The sequence below is a fragment of the Gadus chalcogrammus genome, chromosome 16 (genome assembly GCF_026213295.1).
Source record: "Gadus chalcogrammus isolate NIFS_2021 chromosome 16, NIFS_Gcha_1.0, whole genome shotgun sequence".
NCBI classification, from domain to species: domain Eukaryota; kingdom Metazoa; phylum Chordata; class Actinopteri; order Gadiformes; family Gadidae; genus Gadus; species Gadus chalcogrammus.
The window spans coordinates 27,412,669-27,425,594 of record NC_079427.1 but is presented as its reverse complement, the minus strand read 5'-3'; the positions used below and the strand labels follow the sequence as shown (position 1 = coordinate 27,425,594).

Sequence of the window (12,926 nt, the reverse complement as noted above, 5' to 3'; positions counted from 1 at the left end):
GAGTAACCACCTTCCACAATGAGCTGGGCAGAGTTATGTTTTGGGCCATGTGTGTTGCTGACCGTACAGCGATATTCTCCCTGGTCTCCAAGGCTAACACTCTGGATGATCAGGGACAGAAGCCCTCCTCTCTCAGAGCTCCTCCTCCTCTCCGTCTCCCCCAGGCCATGGCCATTATGGTCCCACACGATGCAAGTGAAGGGCTGCCCATCGAAGGAACAGCTAAACGTAGCCATCTCACCACTTTTTACCTGGACATCGTCATCTCTAGGAGCAGTTTGGGGGCGGCTGGGAGACCCTCAGACAAGAAGCTCTGAACATCAACGCTCCTCCAAGAGGATAAGATCGTGGTAGACATGGAGGACATCTCCGACACCATCTCCACACTGTGGGAGCTCTCTGACTGAACATGCTCTCTCTGAATGACCACTGTTTCACACTCAGAGCTAGCTAAGGCTTGTGCCTTTTCATCTGGGCAACAAGAAAGAGTAGAGGGATTAGGTCAAAACATCATTGGGGACTTCTTCAGTTACTGCATCAAAGCCTGGCAGGTTGCGGTTTGTGGTGCTTTGAAAGGCGGTTTGAGTTCTGATCATTGATAGGGTGGCTCAGGGCTGTTTTCCATGCAAGCTTTGACAGGACAACACCTATGAATTATTGTGTGTACAGAACCAGAAAACAAAGTTCCAAAGTTTCCATGTGCAAGTCAGTGATGCATTCTGCTGAAAAAGATTCATTCTTTACTAATCTCTTATTGTTAAAGTGTGTTTTATGCTGGAAAGAAAGTGTATCATGCAAGACACGCATTAAGAAAAGTGTGATTTCCGTGAGACAAACATCAAACATGGTTGGCTGCTTCGTGTTGTTCAGCGTGCTTCAGGTTACAAAGTCAACTTCCAATCAGACATTAGATTGACTTTATAATCATAGTATAGAGCAGGGCTTCTTAAACCTTTCATCTCGGGACCCAAAGACTTTACATTTTGTCAGAACATCAATTGTGTTTTATGGTGGTCTTGACCCAAAGTTTAAGAAACCCTCATAAATAGTATATACACTATAGTGTATAGTGTATATACTATTATATATTATTATTATTATTATTATTATTATTATTATTATTATTATTATTATTATTATTATAGTATACTTAAATATACTGTACATAAAGACAGAGCTGGCACCAGAACTAACATACTATTCTAGTTCTAGTACTCATATCTTCCTGGCATGCTGGACAAACAAACTGAGAAACCGAGCCACGTATCCTAAGGCTTCTATTGGCTCCATTAAGATAGAATTTTAGCCAATAGATTCTGTTTTGGCAGAATAAATGAGTCTCAAAATAAAGTAGGATTATCTAGGGAGATTACTTCATATATTTACATATGTTAAAAGATGTAGCCATATCACATACAATATGTACTAAATAAAGCCTCTATCACATACAATGTAGGTTTTGAAAACCTCTATCACATGGGGATTCTGAATTTGATAAGTAAGCGCATGCAGGGTCTGAGCTCCAACAGCAATCAGGCGGTTATCTGCTAATGTTGTTCTCTGAGTTCAAACGTACCATCTAGGCTCAGCTTCGCACTGCATGACACCCTTCCTGCTGTGTTTCTGGCGGTGCACATGTACTCTCCCTGCTGGCTGATTGCACCCCAGACACATCTAGCTGGCAGGTCTCCCCGGACCGAGTCATCCGGTAGATGTCTGAGTCCTTGATCTCTTTCCCATTACAATACCACACCACCTGCAAGTCTGTAAGGACAGGGTTGACTTTAACTCATTGAGACCAAATACCCAGAGCAAACTGATCCCTCTACATTCTCATAGGCTAATATTAACATGCTATAATGTGAAACTGCTCTTGTGGAGTGAGCGGAGCAGAAATAACCACAAATCCAAATGCTTGCCATGATTATGTTCTTTCGGCTGTAACTGTTTCAGAAGAAGTAAATAATATCTGCAGTACCTTCTCCAGAGACAGTGCACTGGAGTTGAGCAGGTCTACCCTGGAACACCAGTAGGTCCTTCAGTGGTCTGGAGATCACAGGAGCTGACATCTGAGGCCCAGACTCTGGCGATACCACCTCAGGAACTACAAGACAATACCACATTTCAGTCAAGAGTCCATCCCTGTAACGTCTACAAGAAAACCACTTCTACCAGTAAAATTTTCGATCTGTAGAATTAGGACAAACATCTTATTTGTGTAACCATGCATATTGATAGTTGTTTCTTCAATCATTATTGTTTTCATTTCATTGAACAATAACACTTAATAATAATAGTGTGACAACCTTCCACATTAAGAGCAGCTGAGGTAGTTGCCTCTCCGTAGTCATTCTTGGCTTCACAGTTGTACACAGCTGCATCCTCTGGGAACACCTCGATCAGCAGCAGAGTGTGGTCGTTTCCTTCACAAAGGAACTTGCACTTGAAGCCAGAAGACAAAGCCTGGGAGTTCTTGTACCAGGAGACCTGTGGCTGGGAACACCAGTCACTGCGACCGTGAAGCGAGCTGGTTTTCCAGCTTCCACCGACTGGGGCTCCATGTGCTTGACGATCTGAGGGGGCTCTGGTACTAGAGAGGTAGAGAAATGCAGCCACTGTTGAAATCATCTAAGTCCAATATTTGTCTCCATGATGAAAATGGAGGGAAACGGAACTAGTTCTTACTTTTGACAAGGAGGTTCATTGTGCTCCTGTTTTTGCCAGCGATGAAGGTATATTCGCCAGCATCACTTCTGTAGGTTTCAGAGATGGTGAGACGGTGCTTCTTCTTGATGCTCACGTAGTTAAACCTCTTCTCAACTGTGAACTGGATCTCAATTCCATTCTTCAGCCAGCGGCCCTCTACTTCATCCTCATTCACCTCAAACTCAAAGGTGGCTCTTTGTTTCTCCACAACCTTAATAAAATGAATAATGATTCCATTGATAACATGTAAAATGGCATTCATAATAACTGTGAACTTGGATAACTTTGCTTAGCAAATAACTCACGGTGATTGTTCGGTTTGCTGGCTCAGAGATCTTAACGTCCCGTCCTTCCACCGTCAGATGACCCTTGGACATGCTGGCCCCGGCGACCACAGTGAACTCCCCAGAGTCCGACAGACGCACCGATGGCAGGATCAGGCGATGCAAGAACTTCTCTGACGTCATCTTCAGTCTGAAATGAACCCCGTCACATTCTCTTAATGCTTATTTAGGGTTCTATCAGAGAAACACTATGCAGTTTTGAGGTTAATAACTACCTTCCAGACATCTCCAACTCCTGACCATCCTTCATCCACATGACCTGGATGTTAGGCTCAGACACCTCACACTCAAAAGTTGCCCTCTTCTTTTCCGTGATCTTCAAATCTTTCAAGTGTTTGGTGAATTCTACCACACGAGCTGTTTCAGATAAAGGAAGAGAACATGCTAACTGGATGATGACAATGAAATAATACCAGATACAGGTTCACTCAAAGATCCATTTATGGATAAAAATCTCATATTGTCTCAAGTCAGTTTACCTTCAATAAAGACTTTAGCGGAAGTAAGGGCAGAACCAGCCATGAACGTGTACTCTGCGCTGTCTCCAAAGTGGACGTTTTTGATGGTAAGAGAGTGTGTTAGCTGTGTGCAGCGAATCTGGCTCCTTTCTGTGGAGCGTATCTCTGCACCATTCTTCAGCCATTTATAGATGATTCCCTCATAGTTAACATCAAGCTCAAAGGTCACAGTTTCCTTCTCCTGAGCATTCACATCTCGTATCATCCTGGTGATAATGATTGCTGAAAACACAATGTCACATGTCAATTTTTTGTGTACCTTCTTTTACACGCATGGCTTCCAGAGCTGCTTCATGGCAAATGGTATATTCCTATAAAATGCTTGCAAACTAAATAACTAATGTTTAGTGTACTGGATACTCACGAAGAATAGTAACAGTCGCAGAGACTCTGTCATTTCCACAGACAAAGCTGTACTCTGCAGAGTCCTCAGTGGTCGTGTTCATGATCTTGAGCTGGTGAAGTTTGCTCTGGACCACAATACTGAACTTCTCACTCATCTCCATCTCCACACCATTCCTCAGCCAAGTAGAGTGGACATTAAAATGGGAAACTTCACACTCCAAAGTGGCCACATGGGTCTCTGGTACCTCCACATTCTTCAAGGGCTTGGTCACGCTGAGAGCTGAATGGAAAAAATGCTTTATTATTTGGAGAAGACTGATTTGGATTGGTTGAGTTGATTTCATGGTAAACACACCGTGTTGTGTGCATAGTATGCAACAGGAAGTGATCCAAACCAAATAATCCTTTGAGGTAGTCTCTGGCTAAACAATTATTTGACCCTTACCCTCCACAATGAGGTGAGCACTGGAATGCAGGTGGCCTGCATAAGCAGTGTATTCTCCTTTCTTACTGGAGTCCACTTCCTGGATGATCAACTTATGACTCTTCTTCTCTGAGAGCATACTAAATTGCTTGTTGGCTTCCAGCGGCACGTTATTTAACATCCATCGCACAGGGATGTCATCCTCTGACAGCCCCAATTCAAATGTTACCATCGCTCCCAGCAGGGAGGTCACATCCTTCAGCTTCTTCAGGATCTTGATCGCTGCAAGAACATTGACCATTGATTTTTAAAGACATTGGCACTCAGGTCCAGCTTTCCACAAAAACGTTAATGCAGGCACTTACTTTCGACATTGAGTCTAGCGTTGGCAGACAGTTTCCCCAATTTGAAAGCATAAACAGACTCGTCCTGGGTGTTGCAGTTCTTGATTGTCAGTGTGTGGACTGTACCCACAACAGAGATTTCATATTTATCACTAGGGAGGATTTCAAAACCATTCTTGATCCACTGAGATCCTCTCACATTCTCATGGGTCAGCTCAAGACTGAATACTGCATCCTTGGTCTCAACAACTTTGAGATTCTTCAAGGTCTTCTTGACCTTCACAGCTGCAAATGTAAAGACCAAGTTAAGCCCAACAATTATTTAAGTTTTTCGAAATTGAAGTTCTGTTTTATGTTTTTCTTTTTCAATGTCTATGTAACTTGTGTGAGGACAAACCTTCGACTTTCAGACTGGCTGTGGTCTTGGAGTTGGCCACCTGGTAGGTGTATTCTCCAATGTCTGAAGCTTTACTAATGATGATCACCAGGCGTCTTACTGCGCCATTCACCTCACTCACAACGTTGTCGCTGTAGTCCAACTGTTGGCCGTCCTTTAGCCATTTCCCCTCGACAGAGGCATTGGCCACCTCACACTCCAGCTCAACAGTCTGGGAGTCGGCAACCACCAAGTCAAAGAGGGGCCTCCTGATAGCTCCACCTAGTGTGGGAAAATAAGTGCAGTTGTTTTAACAATAAAGAAAATGTAACAAAGGGTTAGGGTTAGAAACCACAGACTTTGTTTCATATCAGGCTTGAAAACACAAAATTCTGTACTGAGGTCAACTAGAAAAATTCTTGTGTCTGAGGTTCATCCAGGTTTCCAACGACTCCATTATTATATAAAAATATACCTGAAACAGTAAGTGTGGCAGAGCAGGACTTTTCTCCAGCACCAAACATATATTCCCCTTCTTCATCCTTCATGGCATTCAGCACAGTGAGAGAGTGGCTCTTCTTCTTGGACACCATCTTGTACTTCGGTCCGGCTTTGAGGGGCTGACCATTGAAGGTCCAAAAAGCATCTATGCCAGGGTGTGAGACTTCAACTTCATAGGTGACATTTTCAGATTCTGAGCACACCTTGTCCTTCATTGGGCTAACAATCGTGACCTCTGTGAGGAAAAATTTGTGTTTAATTTGACGTTCACACTGACAGATTTACTTTTATTTTATTTTTTTCAAAAACAATGATGGTATTAATTGAACAGATTACCCTGTACAGACAGTCTACAGCTGGTGTCAACCTTTCCCACCACCAGTTTGTACTGTCCCTCATCTGAGGCAAAGGTCCTGTTGAAGACCAGACGCTGCTTGGCCCCCTTGGACACCATCTGAACTCGCTCACTGGCTATCAGCAGTTCATCATTTTGGTACCATTTGACAGCGGTGATGTCCTGAACTGAGATCTTTGTCTCCAGAACAGCCTTGGTTCCCTCAATAGTACTGATATCCTTCAGCGTGATCAAGACTCCGATAGCTAAACCACAGAGGACATGATTGTGTTATGATCACAAAGATAACATCAATGATTATATGATATTATTTAGCCACCTATAAATGTACTTTAAATGTGTTTTCCATCTCAGGATAATTCCCCGATAATTGTGAAGAAATTTTATACGTTAAGACTCTTACTCTGGACGGTCAGCTTTGCAGAGGTTGAGATCTCCTGAGCAGGAATCATAAAGGAGTATGTTCCAAAGTCATCTTTGATGGTGTCCTCTATCAGGAGTTTGTGTATCTGTTTGTCGATAACAATGTGGACACGGTTGGAGGATGACAGGACCTGGCCATTCTTCATCCAGGTTCCTTCAACGTTCGCCTGGGAGAACTTCACCTCCAGCTGAGCAATGTCTCCTTCACAGACTGTCAGATCACTCAGGGGCTGCATCAGTGTCACAGGTCGCACTGCAAGGACATAGACATTTGTAAACACCATGCACCTGTGTGCAGCTCTAATCTGGAACACTGGGATTAGCAAATTTGTTATTCAAAACCCCAAATACCAATAACAATAGTTTTTTCATGTAACAATGATATTTCTCACATTTCATCTTGAGAGATGCACTTGACTTGAAATCTTCCACTTTGAAGGTGTATTTCCCCTGGTCCTCTTTCTTGACTTCCTTGACTGACAGAGTGTGTCTTCCACGGCGGGAGGAAATTATGTATTTGTTGCTACTAGAGATCACTTTGTCTCCAAAATACCAAGTGCCCTCAGCATCTTCACGGGTCACGATGCACTCAAACTCTCCAGAGTAGGATTCAGGAACCTCAGTGCTGTCAAGGTTCTTCACTATCTCCAACGGAGCACCTGGAAGAATCATTAATTTATGCATCATTTAATACAATCAATTGTTAATGCCATATTTAGTTTAGGAGAGAAAATACGTGAGATGAAAATGTTTTATCTACATACATTCAAGTCGCTCTAAATAATGAGATCACATATCAGAAATGTTACCTTCAACGCTTAGCCTGGAAGTGGTTATGACTGCGTCATCTTCGATAACAACACAACTGTAATCTGCATCGTCTTTCATAGAGATCATCAGCACAGACAGGAAGTGGACTTTTCTGTCAGAATGCATCCTGTATTTGTCTCCAGAAAAGATATCCATGTTGTTCTTCATCCATTTCACTTTAATGAAAGGCTCGTTGGTCTCACACTCGAAGGTGGCCATGGTGTCCTTCTCCTTGGCATTGACCTCTGTAAGTTTCTGTGTGAAGGTGAGGACTTGCTTTCCTATAGGAAGAAGTATTGAGGATGATTCATTGAAACATTGCGTAAATTATAAATACATGTTATACAGGTATATTGTCATGATGTCAATGTTAATTTACCTTGCACTAGCAGGAAAGCATGACCAGAAGTCTCCCCAGCAGAATTCATGGCTTTGACCATGATACTGGCCGAATCTTCTGGGGTCACATTTGTGATCACCAGCTCACAAACCTGGTCCTCGGGCCAGTACCAGTTAATCCGATCTGACTTCTCCAGCTGAACGCCATTCTTGAACCACTGACATTCTGGTTCTGGTCTTCCGATAACTCTTACCCTGAACTTAACTTCATCACCTTGTGCAACTGTCTGGCTGGTGATGCGCTCAATGATCTTCGGGGCTACCATGCTTGCAGAGAGCTTAATCCTCTCTGGTTTTAATGGGTAGCAGTAACTTTACGACGTTCTTCTTCCTTTAACTTCTCAGCCTCCTCTTTTGCCTTGGCACGGTGAAGCAGTTCATCCTTTGTCTTCTTCAGTAGGTCCTCATAAGACTCATCCTTCCTGCGAGACTTCAACTCCACAGCAGAGATTGACTCATAGAATCCTTCCTCTGTTCTGCGCTTAAACTTGCCTCTCAGTTCCTCTGTTTCTTCTGTGGATTTCTCATGGACAACTCTCTGGGTCTTTTTCAGTGTAACAACTTCTTTCAGCTGAGAGTCCTCTTTTTTCTCCACCTTCACAAGCTCGAATTGTGTTTTTCCTGCTTCAGAAACAGCTTCTGGAACTTTGCCATCTGAACGACGAAGAAGTGTTCTCAAGTCTTCCTTCTGCTGGATCTCCAGTTTCACTTTGTGTTCAGCTGAGCCCAGGTTGCTATCGGCAACCACCTTGACCTCTCCCGAATCATACGATTTGACATCAACTATCTCCAGGTAGTAAATGCCATCATAACGCAGTCTGTATCTCTTACTCTTGCGAATGAGTTGTCCATTAAGGTACCAGTTTACCTTTGGTGTTGGATAACCAGTCACTCTGCAACGGAATCTCGCCGTTTCTCCTTCCACAATTACAGCTGGTTCTGGAACCAGAACAATGCATGGTTTTGACTTTTCTGTTTCATCATCAGCACTTATACCAGTGGGTCCTCCCTCATGAGCCATACGCTCCATCTCATCAATTCTGTGTGCTCCCTTTATTCCCTCGGGGAGCTGGGACTCTTCAACAAGGCCTTTCTCATCCTTAACCACAAGGGTGGCCGAATTTTGATCAACACCAAACTTGTTTGTAGCTCTGCAGGTAATAACACCGCTGTCTCTAGGGTAGGCAACTTCATAGTCCAGACTGCAATAGCCAAACTCATTGACCATGCGCAGCCTATTGGCAGCATCAAGAGGTTTGCCATCGTGCAGCCACTCAACGACCATAGTGGGGTCACCAATAGGAGTCAGTCTGCACTCAAAATGAGCTGGCCCAAAACGCTTCATTCGGACAGAAGTCAGCTTCTTCTTGAACTGTGGTTTCTGCTGCTTCTCTTTGTCATAAAGGTCTCCCTCCTCCCATTGGTCTTGGCCATAACGTTGATGAAGGGGCTCCAATTCAGGGGCAGCAATATCTTTTGACTTGTAGGTTCCTTTGGTTATAATCAGCTTCCTCTCTGGTTCAGGTTCAGCAAATTCTACCTCAACATTGACCCTACAGCGAGTGGTATCTCTTCCAGCCTTGTTGATGGCTGTAGCTGTGTACCAGGCACTGTCAGAGCCAACAGATGAACGGATCTGGAATTTGGCCTCTCCTCTAGTTCCTTCGATCCTGAAGAAGCCAATACCAATATTGAAACACAATTACTTTATGTTTTTCTTTTAAATATTCATATGATCCCTCTTGAATTTAATCTCAAAAGCCCAATATTCTGTGGATGATGACTTACATGGGAAATATTAAAATGACAAAGGTGAATTAGCCAATGTTGATAGAGGGACTATCTCATAAAGAAAATATCACAAAAACCTCATGGTATAAATCATACCTGATGTTAGGATGCTTGTGTGGAGTAATAATCACTGTTTTTCAGCCAGACAATGTCAGGAATGGGGTTTCCGATGGCCCTGACAGCCAACTCCACCAGAGTTCCCTGTTTCACACTGATGTTCTTCAGCTTTTCGCTGAACTGGGGACGTATCAGGCTTTCTTTAGCTGTGGATGTTTAAGAACATTCATTGCATCACATGTCTCTCACGTTTGTATGAAAATATGTTAAATCACTAATTTATCTGAAATCTTACCATCGACAGTCAGAGTGATGGAGATGGAGGATTTTCCAGCTCTATTCTGAGCAACAACTGTCCATTCTCCAGAATCGTGAGGCATGGCTGTTACAATTATCAGAGACTGTGTTCCATCTTCTTTAACAACAATCTTGTGGGTGAAGTCACTCACAACTTGATGACCTGTGTAGAAGAGGATAAGTTAATGTTCAAAAGTGGGCCGCATGACCTGCATGATAATAATTGATTGTTAGAAGGAATTTTTGTGCTTACCATTGTGGAACCAGTATGTTTCAGGCATCGGCCTTCCGACAACCTTCAGGTCAAATCTGGCAGTCTGCCCCTCAGTGCATTTACATGAGGAAGGCTTCAGACAAAGACAGGTTTGTAGAGTCTCTCCAGCTGAGCTTCATCCGTCTCATCAAGCCTGCGAGCCGGAGAGCCGCTGGCAGAACGGCCAGGTGAGCGACTCATAGAACGAGGAGAGGTAGACCTGGAAAATATAAGAAATTCCTAAGTATCATCATATCCAAAAAAAGGAAGCTTTACTGCAATTCATCTCTTCTCTGGTAACATACCTGATTCTCTGCATTGCTGGCTGGGGATTGTATGCCTGAGGAGTTGCTGCTCCAGAGGGTTCGACATACAGCTTCCCAGAGCTGACAGCATTACCCTTCATGTTGCTGGCAAAGGCGGTGTAAACGCCCTCATCCTCTGGAAGCACCACAGGCAGACGAAGGCTGGCTCTGCCATCCTGGAGAACCTCCATCTGACAACGGCCGCCATGTTGAAGACGGTTGCCATCTTTGTACCAAGCAATCTGTTGACGTTAAAAATGGTCTAAGAATTCTGGTATATTCTTATTGAGCCTTCATCAAAATTTGCATTTTCGTAGTTGCTTACCTTGGGAAGTGGGATTCCTTCCATTTTACAGTGGAAAGTGACTCCCATTCCCTCCATGATCCTGTAGTTTTTGACAGGTGTGGCAAATCCTGGCTGCAAGGCCTCATATTCTGCTGCAGTCACCATTAGTTCTCCATCCTCGGTTACAATGTGTTGATAGGTAATTGTCATGATCCTGAGCTCAATCTCCTGGATGATCCTCTGCTCAATCGCAGAAAGATGAAATTCCTGTAGATTGTACATTTATAAAAGAATATGCATAGTAAGTATGCATTATTACTATTAGGCCACAATACACAGCTGTGTACTGAGAACGTATGTTCCTACCATGTGTGACTTAATGTGAGCTTAATACTACTTTAAGGACCTTACTTTAGCTCAGGTTTCAATTCGTCTGACCGATGATAGAGGACTGACCTGTCCGGATGTAATGGTGGTGGTCCTCTGAGAGGACATAACACCAGGAGCAACATCGCCCACACTGGGTTCCAGCACCATGGAGGTCACTTGAGTGGTAAAGGTAGCTTCTAGTTTCTTCAGGAAGGCTTCATATTCCTCTGTGCAACACAACACATTGAAACCACTCGCATTGTAAACACTTTTGTTGACAACCATTCCCAAACAATTGACTTGAATTATTTATTTTCCTGCATTTGGACCCATTTGTGTTGTTAGATTGTGTTGAAGATAAAATTGTTGGCAAACCTTCATCCATCAGAGTGGCGGAAGCTGAGGCTTCTCCAAGCTGGTTCTTGGCAAAAAGAGTACTCTCCTGCATCATCAGCAAAGGTCATGGAGATCTCCAATCTGCATTCTCCTGTCTCCTTCTTGTAGGCTACTTTATATCTGAAAAAGACATGGGGCAGATTATTGATGCATAAATTCATAATCCGGCAGATTGTAACAAAGGTCAAATGTTTTGGAATATACCTGTATCCGGTAGTGAGGGGCAAGCCACTCTTCTTCCAGATAATATGTGGTTTAGGGCTTCCTCCGACTTGGCATTCAAACACAACGCTTCCTCCTCCATCAGCTTCTGGACGCTGGGCTTCTTGATGAAGAATGGTGCAATGGCAGCACTGGTATCAGACTCAGTTATGCTGATCTCGGACATTGTCTCCTCTCTTGACACCTCTGTCACTCTAGTAAAAGATATTGCTCAATCAAGTACTGGTACTAATACACACAATGACTACAAACTTGGTGATCTGCATACCAACTGGGACTGGTTTGTTCTACTCACTGAGAAATGTGCACTTGCTTGGAGATGGCAACCATTTCCTCTCGGCTCTCAATCTCTTCTGACACTAAAAAGAAAAATACATTTACTACAATGTTCCAAACCTTGAAATAATCAGCAATAATAATGGATATACACCATGCTCTGATACAGACTGGTGAATGGTTCAATGAAGAGTTGTGTTTAGGGCCTGTATTCACAAGCAATGTCCACCGATTGTTATAAAAAATACTGATATAAAGGTTTTGAACACCTGATGATGGTAACACAGAGAAATATAGATAAAGGTCTCTCAAGATTTATGAAGATATGTTTTCACTACGTAAAGATCTGCTGCAGTGGGAAAATCCTCGGATTGAACATATTATTATGTTGGGAGGCACCCTGCACCAATAGATAACAGGAAATGTTGTGCATGTGTGTTAATTGGTGCTAACCCTGTACGAGCAGATAGCAGGACGTGCTGACTGTCCCAGCCTCGCTGGTTGCTGTGCAGGTAAAGCGGCCGCTGTCTTCAGCAAAGGCTTCACGGATCACCAGACGTGCAAATCCATTCTCATAGCTGATCTGGAAGTCAATGGAGCTCTCGATCTTGTAGTCCTCTCTGAACCACATGATGATCGGGCTGGGATTAGCAGTGATCTGGCACTCCAGAGACACAGACTCGCCCTCTGTAACAGTCAGGTTCTTTAAGCCCTATGAGGGGAAAATATGAATCCAGAATCAAAGTGTTGAAGACCAGCTGTATTTTCGCCATGCTTTAACTATGACAAAACTGTCTTGTGATGAGGAGAAAGACTTACAGCCAGCAGCGTGGGTGGAACGACACTCTCTGTGGGAGTGGGTACAGCAGCACCCTCAGTCTCCTGCAAGACAGTGATAGGTCATCTCTTTGCTATACCTTTCGCTTCATAAACACGTTATCTCCACATTTATCAGTTAATCATACACATCAATACATTGAGCACTAGAAAACAGCATGAGGCACCAGGAGGAATAACCTGAAAGAGTTGACGATAGTAAGCAGTGTGTGTTTAGCTACTGGTCTAGTAGGAGCTGTCATTCCTGAAAGACTTGAAGATGGTCATAGCTACTGGTCTAGTAAGAGCTGTC

At 43.4% G+C, this 12,926-nt stretch overlaps 1 protein-coding gene across 1 annotated transcript in view; it reads right to left on the bottom strand.

The window, feature by feature from the left end:
* Positions 1 to 281: 281 nt before the first annotated feature.
* The window catches only part of ttn.2 (titin, tandem duplicate 2), a 33,232-nt gene continuing 20,587 nt past the window's right edge, over positions 282 to 12,926 (bottom strand). The window contains 35 exon segments of the mRNA XM_056612245.1: positions 282 to 471; positions 1,577 to 1,764; positions 1,979 to 2,104; positions 2,307 to 2,501; positions 2,504 to 2,590; positions 2,686 to 2,917; positions 3,012 to 3,180; positions 3,266 to 3,407; positions 3,530 to 3,790; positions 3,933 to 4,193; positions 4,359 to 4,619; positions 4,703 to 4,966; positions 5,079 to 5,339; positions 5,533 to 5,793; positions 5,895 to 6,158; positions 6,317 to 6,589; positions 6,729 to 6,995; positions 7,146 to 7,427; positions 7,526 to 7,849; positions 7,852 to 9,215; positions 9,433 to 9,462; positions 9,464 to 9,599; positions 9,689 to 9,853; positions 9,944 to 10,045; positions 10,048 to 10,163; positions 10,249 to 10,490; positions 10,574 to 10,801; positions 10,991 to 11,130; positions 11,279 to 11,337; positions 11,339 to 11,419; positions 11,504 to 11,600; positions 11,603 to 11,715; positions 11,817 to 11,880; positions 12,251 to 12,509; positions 12,617 to 12,679. Of these exon segments, the coding sequence (XP_056468220.1) occupies positions 1,586 to 1,764; positions 1,979 to 2,104; positions 2,307 to 2,501; positions 2,504 to 2,590; positions 2,686 to 2,917; positions 3,012 to 3,180; positions 3,266 to 3,407; positions 3,530 to 3,790; positions 3,933 to 4,193; positions 4,359 to 4,619; positions 4,703 to 4,966; positions 5,079 to 5,339; positions 5,533 to 5,793; positions 5,895 to 6,158; positions 6,317 to 6,589; positions 6,729 to 6,995; positions 7,146 to 7,427; positions 7,526 to 7,849; positions 7,852 to 9,215; positions 9,433 to 9,462; positions 9,464 to 9,599; positions 9,689 to 9,853; positions 9,944 to 10,045; positions 10,048 to 10,163; positions 10,249 to 10,490; positions 10,574 to 10,801; positions 10,991 to 11,130; positions 11,279 to 11,337; positions 11,339 to 11,419; positions 11,504 to 11,600; positions 11,603 to 11,715; positions 11,817 to 11,880; positions 12,251 to 12,509; positions 12,617 to 12,679 (7,368 nt within the window). The 3' untranslated portion in view covers positions 282 to 471; positions 1,577 to 1,585.